Here is a 14,237-nt window from a genome sequence, read left to right as displayed (position 1 = left end):
TTTTGTGGCACTGATTCCAAAGGATGAAGAAAACAACGTCAGATAATAAGATTATTGGACAAAGATGGTGACTTTATCACAGAGATTCGTTGTTGTTGTAAGCATTGAGGGACTCAAAAATAAATTAGTCATTTTGTATTTTTTTAATTAATTGGCCAAATAATTGTTGATCTGAATTTTAATCAATTAGACCCTAAAAAATGTGTACATTTTTATGTGCAAAAATCTTTATTTAAAGTTTGTTCTTTTTTTTGCATTATTTTTGTCCGTATTTGAGGATTAACAATCCACGTGTGTTTGTTTCTTTCCGACCACCTTCATGGGTCACTGTAGATTTAATCAGCACCATATATAATTAATTAAAAACGGTTGAGAAATTATTATTTTCATGGGGAGAACGTGATCAGAACAATTTTAATGCTATTTTTTCTCTAGATTTTCCAACAAGTCAGTTTGATCCGTGGCATTACACAAGAATCAACTTGCTTTACGTTTCGTTTTATTGCTTGACTTTTTACTATGAACAATGCTTTGCTCGTTTGTTTTATGTAACACTCGCTTGACCGTTTAGATTAAAAAAATTTTAGGATCAATAGTCTACTCGGCTCTTGATTGTATTCCGATTGTATTGTTTTTACACATAAGTATTTTTGTTGAAACACTTTAGTTCATGATTGATGTTTTTAGAAATGTTGTTCAAATTTTTTAGCACTGTGTTTTAACACATTGCAGATTATTTGCATAATTTCTAATGGGCTGAAATGTTTCCATGCAAATTGAATGTTGCTAAATTCCATTTATCCAAAATAATGAATGATCCGTCCTGCTGTACTTTCTGGTGTATCCCGCAGAAAGCTGGAAGTCTTTAATGCGATCACGTGACTTTTTCAAACTGTACACGCTCATGAATCAGCGTGTCAGCTCCAACTTGAGTGTGTGCCTGCGCTTAAGTTTTGACTTTTTTACTTCCATCCAACATGCGCTGCACGTTTCATGTCCAGCGGTGAGGACGCCAACATTTTGACGAGCTGCGGCTGCGGTGTTCTCACACACACACACACACAGACACGCGCGCGCGCACATACACACACGCACATACACACACACACAGACACACACACAGGCAAAATACCAACTACGTCAAATAGCGCCATGTCATTTAACAGCATTGAACAAAACGCATGATACAGTTTTATCACAATCTAATAGAGTTCCCTGATGTCTTGATAAAATCAGACACCGTGTCAAAACGTGCAAAGGGCAAAGAATTACAGCATGCTGTGGTTGACATCACCCTGTATTTGGTGGGCCACTTCTGTCTCACACAAATCTTGAGTATGGCTTCTGTTACCACGACGACTAGGGGCAAAGTGAAGGTGTTGTCGAGGGTCTAGTTGGTAGAAAAACAGTTGCAGGCGCACAAATTCAAGCAGAGATTTTCATCGGTGAAGCCAGCACTTCATCACCAAGCAGCCCATTTACACTTCAATGATTCGTGTAGAGCATCTGCATCTGTGGCGCATGCAGCGAACACTGCACTAAACAAATAAACACACTGTGCTGTATATTGCACATGCAGCACATTTGACAAGAAAGTTGAGTTGCACACGTTTGAATTTCGCTACTAATCAGGCCGTAAAGCATCATCCACATCGTAAAGTTGACTGAGAAAATACCAAGATACGCAAAGCTGGGGAAACGGTGCATAATTGGAAACATCAAAATTCTAAAACATTTTCTGTTTTGATTAACATTGTTTTGTTGACCAAATAAATACAACAATATTTCATCATACTGTTGATGACTTAACTATTGATCTCCAATTCAGGAAATTGTTCAATAATGAAAAAAATAAATAAAACGGAATTAGAAACAAATACCCCCGACTACCACTTCAGAAACATTTGAGTTGTTCCTGCTAAATCTGCAGCTCTGCTTACCTTCACACTGAACACGCACACACACACACACACACACACGCACGCACGCACGCAGACTCACACACACATGCACGGGCTCTGGGGGGGCGAAAGTGTTTGACGGTTTACAAAGGTCATATTTCCCTGGAAGACTACATTATCCCACCACACACATGCATGCAAAATGCACACACGCACGCATACACACGCGCACACACACACGCATTTGATGTAGCAGCATCGATTGCCCGGCTGCGTTCCCGACGTTCTATTTACGTTCGGGCCTCTCCGGGACCCTCAACGCTCCGTCATTAAAAGGCCAAACACAATGACCACTCAGTGCTATGCTTCATCCCTCTGCACTCTGCTGTCAGTCCTAAAATTTGCAAAGTCAATGTGACCGTTGCGGAAGAGGAAGATAAAGGGGGAAGAGGAGGGTGCGTCCAGTCCTGACCCCGTCGAGGAGGCAGATGTTGCGCACGGATCGATTAGTCGTGCCTGTCAGCGGGGCCGCGGGGTCGCTGACTGATGTGCCTACTGAGTAAAGGGGTGCGCACCTGTCCTATCCTGTCCTTACTGACATCTGGATGGGACACGTGTGAACGAACACAAGTCTAAAAAAATATGATGCCGATCTACAATCTGCAGTTGAGTGAACAGATGCAGCGGCGATCTGCATATATACATACAGTATATATATACTATATATATATAGTAAGGAGACAAGGAGAAAGAGGAAGATTGATAGAAGGAAATCAACAAGCAAAAGAAAAATGAAGAAATAGAGCTGAATGGCTACATACATCAACAGAATGAGTGTGCCACAAATAGGGATGGCTAAACGGGATGCGAGACAGAGCGAGAGAGAGCAAAACAGAAATAATATAGACCAGGGGTGACCAATACCCCTGCGTGCACAGGTAGTAACGCGTCCATTGTGGGCGGGTTGGTTGATTAAAAAGTAGATTTTCGGTCAAAAAAGATTGGGCAGCCCTGATATAAACAGTAGCTAGAAAAACTGAAAGAAAAAGCAATAGAGTGATAAAAATGGGGAAAGAAAGAGAGAGCAAGGTGTACAGACAGAAATAATATGGACAGCTCAGAGAGAGTGAGAGAGAGATAGACAGACAGAAAGTGACAGAGAGAGCTTGAAAGACAAAGAATGAAGATGGTCCGAGAAAGACGCCCAATCGGCTTGTGTGGTCTGACCGGCGACTTTGTCGCAGCACATCGCAGCGCGAGGCCAATGCCAGCCATGTTTGCCTCGCTCTGTGATGTTTTTGCGGCGCGAGAGCTTAACGGTGCTATAAGAGGCTTACAGAGCTGAAAACAGCGTGTGTGAGTGTGCGTGTCAGGTGTGTGCGTCACTCTGTTAGAGTGTGCGACAGATGTGCTTGTGTGTGTGTGTGTGTGTGTGTGTGTGTGCAGGGAGCTACCATCATGGAGTGTGATTAGAGGCAACATTCTAAAATGGTGGCGCGCTGTGACTGCGGTGGTAGATAACGAACACCAAACATGACATGGTTGGGGAAAACAAAACAAACAAACAAAAAAAAACCACCCAAAAAATTGTGTTAACTTGTTGGCAGGGTTTTCCCGCATACCGTATAAAATTTGGAGGCCGACTCCTCCACCGAATTTCAGGCTGCCCTCGGCTGTAAAAGCATCGACATTGTGACAACTGTTCATTTTGTTAATTCAGTGCTGCATAAAGTCGGTGTCATCTTAGATGCAATTGGGGCATTGCGCCACAGGGTGGCGATGTATCAGAAAAATTTGGTAGTCACACCTAAAACCGTTGTAGAAGAATAACGCTGTGACGACAGGACACAAATGACACATTTTTCTTTCCTACTGTGTCAGATGATTTTGTTGAACACAATGTTAGTTTTTTGTTTGTTTGTTTTTGCTTAAATAGCTGGCTCTATTCACTAATCCGACACGCAAAAACGCTAACTGGGATTTTCTTTTCTCAGCATTTCGATAAGTCCTATCCTGTGTGTATTGAGGACATTTTATCATTTAAAAAATAGGAGGCTTAAATATTCTGCTTGACAGATAGGACATACAGACACACAGACAGACACATCAACAAAACTGGTTAATTGACTGCTGGAACAATCACTCATTTATGGTGTGAGAAAAACTGCAACGTCATCTCGCCACATAAAGTATAGAAATATGTATATAATACAATGACTGATCGGCGGACAGAAAAACAGATTCAACACGATCATCCAAGGGTTTTGGTCACGCAACGAGTTCGGCTTTCAAATTGAGACGCGGCCGTGAAGCATGTGTGTGTGGGTGATTCGGGTTGCTCACTTTGCCTCTACATGTGCTTGCGTGTGCATATGTGGCCAATATTGCATGAGGAACCAAACGGATCGATTGTAATTAAAAGGTGTAAGGGATGCATATTTCATGCGGAGAGGTCTCAGCTACATTAGGGCAAAGGGCTGAAGTGGCAGACATCACGTCAGCTGCAAGCCTGACGTTGAAAGAGAAATGTTACAAGATGAAAAGAAAAAAAAAATCGCTCCTCATGTGAGTCCTCGTTATACTCATATGTTTGTTACTTTTCCCACATTGTGACAGCGGCTTTGTCCTTTGAGACGCTGAGGTTATATTTGGACTAGCATCAACTCACACTGTAATAAAGCTGTCATACTGTGTGTGTGCGTGGGCGTGGGCGTGTGAGGATGAATGGCGGCATCGTCTCGTGCTCTCACACTGGCGGCTTCTAATTGGCCGACACAGGTTGAAGTGTTGCTGATGCACTTTCTTCCGTGACGGATGAGCACGGGAACCACAGAAAGCAGGAAGGAAGAAAGCGAGGCAAAAGGATAAAAAATACGTCCGAGGAAGAAACGTAAGGGAAGAAAGGAGAAGCATGGAAGGAGGTCAGGAGAAAAGTTGGTCTGAGGGAAAAGGGGGTGGACAGAGCAAATGGAGGCAGAAAAGAGGGTTCAAGTGAAGGAAATTAGGATACAAAGCAAAAGAATAAAAACCAGACAAAGAATGCTAAGGTTAAAAAAAATGTCTGTATAGAAGGAAAGATGGCAAGAGGAAATGAGCGAACAAAGGTAGGGGGGAAAAAAGCAGGTAAGAGGGGAAGTAACGAAGGAAGGCTGCAAGAGTAAAACGTGGGTCCAAGGGAAGGAAGGAACCAAAGAAAGAAGGCAGACCATTTTTTGTTTTAAGTGAAGAGAGGAAGGATGCAAAATAAGTGGGTCTTAGGGCAAAAAAAGTCAGGAAGGAAAGCAAAGCAAAGAGTAAAAGAATCGAGGGAGGCGGCGAGGAGGTCAAGAAAGAATTTCAGAAGAAATGCAAGTCTGACAGCAGAGAAGATGGGAAGGAAGAAAGGCAGAAAGGAAGGACGAAAGGAAGGAAGGAGGAAATGAAAGTTAAGCAGGAGATCAGGAAAGAGTTAAAGAAAAAAGAAGAGAAGAATGCCAGGAAGAAGAGCAGATCTGAGGGGAAGGAAGGAAGGAAGGCAGGAAAGTAGGTTTCCAGACAGGAAGAAGTTCAGAATGCAGGAAGGAAACGCTGGTCTGAGGTAAAGGACAGGAAATCACAAGCAGGTGTATCAGAGTTGGTATTTTGGTGTTGCCATGGCAACAGCACATGCTCCTCTCCTCTTTGGAAGCCAAGGTCTCCTATTCAAATCTCTCATTCACAGAAGAGAAAAGTGGTCCGGTCCATTTGAGGGGGGGTTCAAGAGGACCAGGGGAAGGAGGGAGGAAGAGCACATGTGAGAGAGAGAGAGTGTGTGTGTGTATGTGTGTGTGAGTTGGGGGAGGAAAGTGACTAATGTCTTCCGAGGAGGAAGAGAGAACAGGAATCAGACGCTTCGGCCAAGTCGTTGAAGTAAATGTCCTTGTTGTCTTCATTGCGCGCACACACACACACACACACACACACACACGTGCATGCATAAGCACAAGCATGCATATGTCGAAGATTGTGTAGGAGGAAAGGGTTACATATTTATATTATTTATACACACACACACACACTCTGCCAAAATATAGCTGCAACGCTTAGCCAAGCTGACTGGGTGAAGGAAGACGAGGAAGGACAACAAGTAAAAGAAAGAAACGCTTGTGCAGTCCTCCTGTCTTAACTGAGGGAGGTGTGTGTGTGTGTGTGTGTGTGTGTGTGTGTGTGTGTGTGTGTGTGTGTGTGTGTGTGTGTGTGTGAGTGAGAAAGAGCGTATGCGTGCGTGCGTGTTGTCGCTGCTGAAGGGGGCATCTGTATGCAAATAAGACAGGGTTCTTCCTGGGTGACAAATCAAAAGGCCCACCTGCTGCAATGTGTGTGTGTGTGTGTGTGTGTGTGTGTGTGTGTGTGTGTGTGTGTGTGTGTGTGTGTGTGTGTGTGTGTGCACATGTAGGCAGGTCTTGTGTGCTACAGCACCACTTTGTTTGGAGCAGCGAATCCATCGGGACAAACACAGAATGGCTGACTATGTTACCCATAAACAATTAGCGACACGTATTAGCATGATGCTACTTTAAAGAATTCAATGTGTAAACACACTCACACACACACACACACACGCAGCAGCACACATTCACACAGCCTGGCGCTATCATTGGCTGGCAAATGCCAATTGCGGCACGCCGTCGCTATGACAACACTGCAGCGGAATAGCATGTGGTGGGTATTCTAAGCAAGCAATCATGAGCTGCCATTTACCCACAAATCCATTCATTGTTCCAGAAATATGAATAATAATCCCGCAAACCAACTCCGATCATTTTAAATGTACCCTTTAATCATCGCCAAATCCAAAATCATTCCACTCTTCATTTCCAGAAAACCAACCATCTTTGATCCATGCATCCATTCACCAATCCAACATAAATCCATAATCCCTCCAACCGACCAACCCACCATGCCTTCATCACAACATCAATACGACATCCACCCACTATTGATCATCCGTCATTCATCGTTCCGTCTGCCCGGGAAACAACTCATACATAGTAATAATCCATCATCTCATCGTATCCTTACCAACCACCGGCCATCCGTCGATGCATTCATCCGTCAATCACAATGAATCTATAATCCTACTAACCTCCAATCCATCCTTCATTCTCTCCATTCTAAGAAACCACCAATCAGTCATTATTGATCCCATTGGTAAGTGCAGTATGGTCCGATAGTATTCTAAATCCAAAGTCACTGCATTATTTTACCACAAATCAACCACCTTTAATTCACAATCCCATTTACAAACCATCAATCCGACGGTCATCCCTGTCTTTTATCCTACAATGAAAACAATCTGACGCATCCTCCATTTGTCTTTCCAGAAACCAACCAACCAACCGAGCAAGCATTTTTGATCCTTGCATCCATCCATCAGTCCAGCATTCAACCACAATCCCACTATTCAGACATCAATCCATCATTCTCAAGATCCAATCATGATCGATCATCCATCATCCATTTTTCCAGCAACCAATTGTACCAAGCAGTCCAGCATTTGTGATCCATGCATCCATCAATGGATGGGACGCCAGTTCTTACCGGGATAGAAGTCTTTGGATTTGGACAGTTTGATGGTGGCGCCAGTCTCCTTCTGTAGCTGAACGATGGTCTGTCCGCCTTTGCCGATGATCGAGCCCGCCGCATAGCTGGGGATCAGAACCTTCAGGAAGTACTCGCCTTCCTCTGCGGCGGGAAAACAGGAAACAAAAAGTTAGGAGGCAAACTTTCCCTTTAAGTGCAACCTATCTTGTCAGGAAAAAAAAAAGAGCTGGAGTCAGTTTGTATCTTTGTCCTCATGCCAGACAGTTAATTTTTTTAATTCAATCGTCGAGAATTTATTGTGGACGACTGTATATAATTATGCGACTGGGATTATATTGTTTTCATGTATTTGACAACATTGTGCGCCTTTCGTGCAGTACCATGTTGTGCCACAACATAGATGTTATTAAACGTTTTTGTACTATTTGGAAGGGCGATGTATTGTATACAACGTTGAATAAAATGTTTTAAAACAAATTTTATGTGTTGCTGTTCCATCTGTGTTAAAGTAGCAGTAGTCTTAAAGTCCATAATTACTGTAACATATATGCTAATTTCCATTAGCCCATCTATGGAGTGTCACTTTATACGTGACCATTAGGATAGCACACTTTTGTTAGATGGTTGAACATTTTAGTATTTAAATATACATTGTTTAATTCTTTTAACGAGTGTCGGATGGGTAACACTTTTTTTTGTTAAATGTTTTCGATACAGTCTTTCCATATTGCAGGCGAATGTGGATTTTCACCCATCTACGGTGGTTTACTGCGCAGTGGAAAGGAAGTGATTCTGATCACAGCATGTTTGTACCTCAGTCCACATGTGTGCAATCTTTTTTTCAATACAATTACATTTCATGGAAATTGAATTCCAAGAAGCTCCCGTTTGGACTCAAGTGTCATGAGACGGGGGAAGCGACGATCAAACGATGACCGATGCCTATGACAAGTCATTATTTCCATAATGTGAGGATTCCCTGCTGGTGTTATTGCTCACTTTCCCTGCGAAGCCTTTGAACGCGGCAGCCTCCGCATCGGCCCTGATCTAATTTCGGCGTCGGGCCCGAGGAATCTGGTAGTCGTCAGCATGTTGGCACGGCGACAAGTAGCCGAGAAGCCAGCTTCTAATCGGATCTTAGCCAGTCCCCGCCGCTGGACGCATAGCTCCACAGGATCGCGCGGGTTTTGGCGTGGAAAGGTCCTCCCCGTATGTATTTATTTATTTACTTATTTTTGTTGCCTGTAGGAACCTGACCAAGATGTTTGAGTTCCACATTCAGATGATTAGAGATTTACATAAAGACGTCTGTGAGCTGGAGCTGTGTCAAGAAACTTTGGAGGAGAAAAATGAGACTTGGAGATGATCTCGGAACGGAAACCAACATATCTAAATAAATGCTTGAAATGAAAAATAAACAAAGACACATGTATTTCTCTTCCCTGCCTGCTGCCTGAATAGCGATGTGAGCGTGCTTCTCGATCACTTTTGACTGAGGGTGGGAAAAGGTAGTAAAACTTTTAAAAACAGAACAAATTAACTTGTTAGAACATCCGCCTTACAGTACAGAGCTCCAGGGTTCAATTCTGGGCTCCAGCCTCCCTGTGTGGAGTTTACATGTTCTCCCAGTGACTGCTCTGGTTTCCACTCACATTCCAAAAACATGTTATATTAACTGAATGCTCAGTCTAAATTGTCTCGAAGTGTGAGTGTGAGCGCGGATGTTTGTTTGTCTGTGTGTGCCCGCCCTGCGATTGGTTGGTAACCAGTTCAGGGCCCTACCTATTGCCCGAGGACAGCTAGCATAGGCTCCAGCATGCTCATGACCCTTGTGAGGATAAGTGGTTCAGATAATGGATGGATGAAAACAATAATGTAAAAATCCATCAAGTACTACATACACGGCTTTCTCCCTGCGTATTTGGGCCCAAAGAGCATTTCCGTACATAGTCATGGAGTATTTAATTTGGAATAAAATTCTGTGACTTTATTTCTTCATTTTGCATGCATTATTTTATTTGCCTCAATTAATAAGTAGTTATTATATACCTATACAGTACATACTGTACATACATACATACATACATACATACATACAGTGTATACGTTAAAATTGTCTTAGACAATTACGCTGTTGGTTGATAATTCAGTTGAATAATTCAGGAAGCAGTGTTATTTTATTTTGGTTCCCTGAATTTTGACCTTACCGTTACAAACCAAATAAATATTAATAAGTAACCCACTATTACACAACAGCAATGTTCGCACGGCAGGTGTAAAAGGAACCCCCCCAAGTGGAGAAACACTCTCAGCTCCTAAATCATTTTAACATCTTTCATTTTTACTCCCCCAACCCTCCAAAAAAGAAGCGGAAATTTAGAAAAGAATTAATCTGATGGTCATGAAAGAGTGAAGCAGTCAATGAACGCATGTATCACATCAGATTTGAGCCCATGTGCCGTACTATGTTTGATAATCCGGGACACGTAACCTCAGGGGGCAGCAGATTAAAATAGGATGATTATTACATCCACTCAAAAGCAGGGCCGCTGTGCTCTTCCAAGTGGAGCAAAAAAACTAAAACAAAAAAATGCAAGGATAGAAAAAAATCAACTCTTTGGGGAAGACTACGAAGACTACCCCCACAAAGGCTGAACTGTTAGTGTTGTAACCATGTCTGCCTCAAGACAAATTATGACATGTTTCACTCCAGTCCTATAGGTGGCGGTAATATATTTCTGAGTTTGTTTCTTATTTTTTGTCCGTTAGTTTTTTTTTTAACCACAGAACCAGTAGAAAAGCCAGAAGGTAATAATAATAATAATAATACATTTTATTTATAAGCGCCTTTCAAGACACCCAAGGACACTTTACAATAACAAAAACACAAAACAATGCAGGTTGAGCAGCGGCAGCCGCCTGTATTTTCCCTCATAATTAGTTGACTGTTTTTGTATTTTGAATATTTTTTCGACCAATATTTCAGTATTTTTCCAATGTTAGCAATTTTTTTGTCTGAGATTTTTATCTTTTTTTTATGCAAGTATTTTTTTACTGGTATAATTTAGTCTTATCTGTGTACTAATTGAGTTTAGTTTTATTTCTATTTTAATGTCTTTAATATCTTTAATGGCATTCCAGCATAATGAAAAAAGAAAGAGGCGTCATTATTTCACATAGTCGATTTGACGAGTCAAACAAACAATGTGTCAGCGAGCCTCTCGTGTTGCGTCAGGTCACATGAGGCAGGAAACAAGTTACGCCTTGACTGCTTTTTTCCTCGACACTCACTGACGGCGACGAAAGACAAAGAGCAGGGAGCGCATACGTGCGCGATGCCGTATTTTCATTGATGGGCTTCATTGCTTCTAACATTAGCTTCAATGTCATCATATTGGCTCTGCTATGATTTGTTTTCAACTTTAGCTTTCAATGTTAGCTTCTGTCGTCTTTATCCATCCATTCATTTTCTGATCCGCTCTATACTCACAAGGGTCACGGGGGGTGCTGGAGCCTATCCCAACTGGCTTCGGGCAGTAGGACACCCTGAACGGGTTGCCAGCTAATCGTAGGACACACGGAGACGAACAACCATCCATGTTCACACTCACACCCAGGGACAATTTAGAGTGTTCAATCAGCGTGCCATGCATGTTTTTGGAATATGGGAGGAAACCGGAGTACCCGGACAAAACCCACACGGAGGGTTGTGTTAAGAGGAGTCACCTTTTCATAAGAAAATCAATAACCAGGGTACCCTACTAATTTGCTGCTAACACCAGAACAGAGACGCCTCCTGGACAAGCACGTTCATGCTGATTGAATTGTTGCATTAGACTCTTAGATGAAGGCATCTTTTTTTTAATGTTTTTAAAATGTTTTTGTTATTTGCAGCAGATGAGCTTGATTTGTAATTCCTTCTGAACCTTAGCAACGAAGCTGTATTGCCAATTATGCACTAGTGCTAATGAAATCGTAACGACTTGAACCCTTCTTTTGAAGCTAATCGTTTTGTTTTTAAACTGAGTCACAGCAGACAAGCCTGTGTTGAGACAGTTTGCCCTTTCCTAATATCAACACCGCAGCTTGGTTGTTAATTAGCGTCTAGCGGCAGAACAGAGACCTCCTCTACCCAAGTGCACCCTTGCTAACTGAATACTATAATGCCTGACTCTTATGTAAAGCTAGTCCTTGTTTTCAATTGCTCCATTTGTAAAATCTCTTAAATTAGCAACAACTGGGCTTTGTTGTGAGTTAGCTACTAGCGGCAAGACCGACGACCACCTAAAAACGTTGCGCTACCGTTCCAGTTTTATACAGCCTCGATAGCTTCGTCAAATCTTTTATGTAACAGAGGAATGTGTTTTCTCCTTGCCCTGTGCGTTTACCATCGTGCCCTTGATCGTCGTCTCCTTGCCGCAGTGACCCATTTGTGCGCGGTGCGATGCCTTGGCGCTGACCTGCTTTCGATGGAGGCTAGCTAATTATAACCACCCCGTGCTAACAAGGCAGGGAATTGGTAAATAGGAATGGTGAAACACACACACACAAAGTGCATTATGGTGAGAGAGCTTCATTGTTTTGAACATGCTAATATACCTATTAAAAAACATAAAACATACTTATTGCCAATGATTGGCTGGCAAACAGTTCAAGGTGTACCCCACCTGATGCCTGAAGAGGGCTGGGCCCCTCATGAGTATAAAGCAGTTTGGATAAGAGAGGGATGCATGCCGAATATTACAAATGCATTTTCATTATTTTATGACTTCCATGGCATTCATTGCTTTAAAACTTGAATTTTCAACTTCATTTTTTGGAATTAAAATACTGAAACACAACATTAGTTTTGCTACATAGTACTTATCATTTTATGACACTCTTTATGCCTAACAACAGGGGTGCCCAACCTTGGTTTACCGAAGATCAAATTTTCTATCAACCAACCTCCCGCGATGGGCCCGTTACCGCATACGCACGCACTTAGTCATGCATGCCATGATGAGCAACAGCCATAAAATGACCAAAAAAAGTAGACACAAGAGTTTGGCGGTTTGTGAAAAGGAAATCACTGCCTGCCTTCATCGAGACCTGATGGGGAGGCATGGGACGCACTTTTGTAGCGTGTTAACTATCGTAGCTCACGTTTTAAAAATGTTTCTCTCCGCCCTCCAGATTCTCATTCTTTGCCAGTGTCCTCTGTGAACTGTACATGAAACAAGCTCTGAATGAGAATAATAATGACAATAAATATAGTGCAACAGCTCTGATCGCAAGCTGCAATTGCAGACCGCTAACAACTTCCGTTGAGGCAGGTCACACGCCACCGTAGGTTAAAGGTGACCTGCTTTTTTACTTTATTTTATTCTTCAAATACTTTTTTGGAATGTGAGACTGACAGGATGCTAAGGGTGCAGTGTGCACTAAAACAAAAATATATCCCATTACACACAGACACACAAATGTTTTGGGTTGGGGTTTTTTTCCTTCCACACCCCTCGCAATCGAGTTGGGACCAGTCATGAAATTGCCAGAAATACATTTGTAAAGTTATTTCTTGTAATTTTTTTTTGTTGCTTTATAACATTTTTTTTCTGGTAATTCAATGACTTCAATCTTGCACTTATATGACTGAATTGTTGTACTTTCAAGATTTCATTGTTGAATCAGGTCTGTGCTTCTTTTTTAGGCTGCACAGTCCAAACTGGGACACATGCTTTTCCCAGTTACAGTGCTTGGAGCTTTAAGAGCTAATAAAGTCTGCTGCTGAGAGCTTTTATGACAAACAAATCTTGCATCTCAAATAGCCACGGTCTTCTTTCCAAAACAAGATAAATGTCGTCACATATAGATCCAACCAAGGTCACCCAGACTTGTGAGGCACCTTGCTAACCCGTGCATTTGACAAAAAATAAAAAATGCAAATGCACATGGGGGTGAAAGGACTGTGCAGGTAAAGTGGATTCAATTTACAAACCATTCTAGTAATTTAATTTCTTTTTTTTCCCCACATCTTAAGTATTTACATTTTCTTCCTTTATTGTTGTCATTTTGACTTTTCTTGTAAAATTGCATATTTTATCACTTAATAAATCCAACCGCACTCATAATACTTTTGTTGTATTGCTTCATTCTTGTAATTTTATGGTACCGGTATATTAAAATACAGAATTTATTGATTTTTTTTTCCTCATATTAAAATGTCACTATTTTACTTTTTTATCCATCCATTCATTTTATGATCCGCTCACATATGGGTCGCTGGAGCCTATCCGGCTGTCTTCGGGCAGTAGGCGGGGGACACCCTGAACTGGTTGCCAGTCAATCGCAGGGCACACAGAGACGAACGCAGCGCTCACATTCACACCTAGGGACAATTTGGAGTGTTCAATCAGCCTGTCATGCATGTTTTTGGAATGTGGGAGGAAACCGGAGTACCCGGAGAAAACCCACGCAGGCCCGGAGAGAACATGCAAATTACCCACAGGGAGGCCGCAGCTGGAATTGAACCCGGTACCTCTGCACCGTGAGGTCGACACACTAACCACTGGACTACCGGGGCACCCCATCCTGTAGTTAAAAGTGGAAAGATACATATCTTTTTCGGTGATTTCTTTGTCCCAAAAGCCAGATTTCATGCATTACCGGAACAAATTGCCTCACCGCGCAGGTCATCTTAACCCCACTGTCATGAGTATGTGCTATTTGAAGGTTTCATAAGCAGAGCTCAATGTGTGTGGGTGCCCCATCATAAATAATACACCATCACGGTGC

At 42.2% G+C, this 14,237-nt stretch overlaps 1 protein-coding gene and 1 long non-coding RNA gene across 4 annotated transcripts in view; one reads left to right on the top strand and one right to left on the bottom strand.

The window, feature by feature from the left end:
* LOC127608751 (uncharacterized) overlaps nucleotides 1-14,237 on the top strand; it is a 210,188-nt gene that overhangs the window by 158,420 nt on the left and 37,531 nt on the right. The window lies entirely within an intron of this gene.
* nova2 (NOVA alternative splicing regulator 2) overlaps nucleotides 1-14,237 on the bottom strand; it is a 55,737-nt gene that overhangs the window by 31,168 nt on the left and 10,332 nt on the right. For all 3 annotated transcript variants that reach the window (XM_052078039.1, XM_052078040.1, XM_052078041.1), the window contains one exon: nucleotides 7,461-7,604. In XM_052078039.1, the coding sequence (XP_051933999.1) occupies nucleotides 7,461-7,604 (144 nt within the window). The remainder of the gene's footprint in view (nucleotides 1-7,460; nucleotides 7,605-14,237) is intronic.

The sequence above is a fragment of the Hippocampus zosterae genome, chromosome 10 (genome assembly GCF_025434085.1).
Source record: "Hippocampus zosterae strain Florida chromosome 10, ASM2543408v3, whole genome shotgun sequence".
NCBI classification, from domain to species: domain Eukaryota; kingdom Metazoa; phylum Chordata; class Actinopteri; order Syngnathiformes; family Syngnathidae; genus Hippocampus; species Hippocampus zosterae.
The sequence above is the reverse complement of the archived record's forward strand: the minus strand, read 5'-3'. Positions and strand labels throughout refer to the sequence as shown.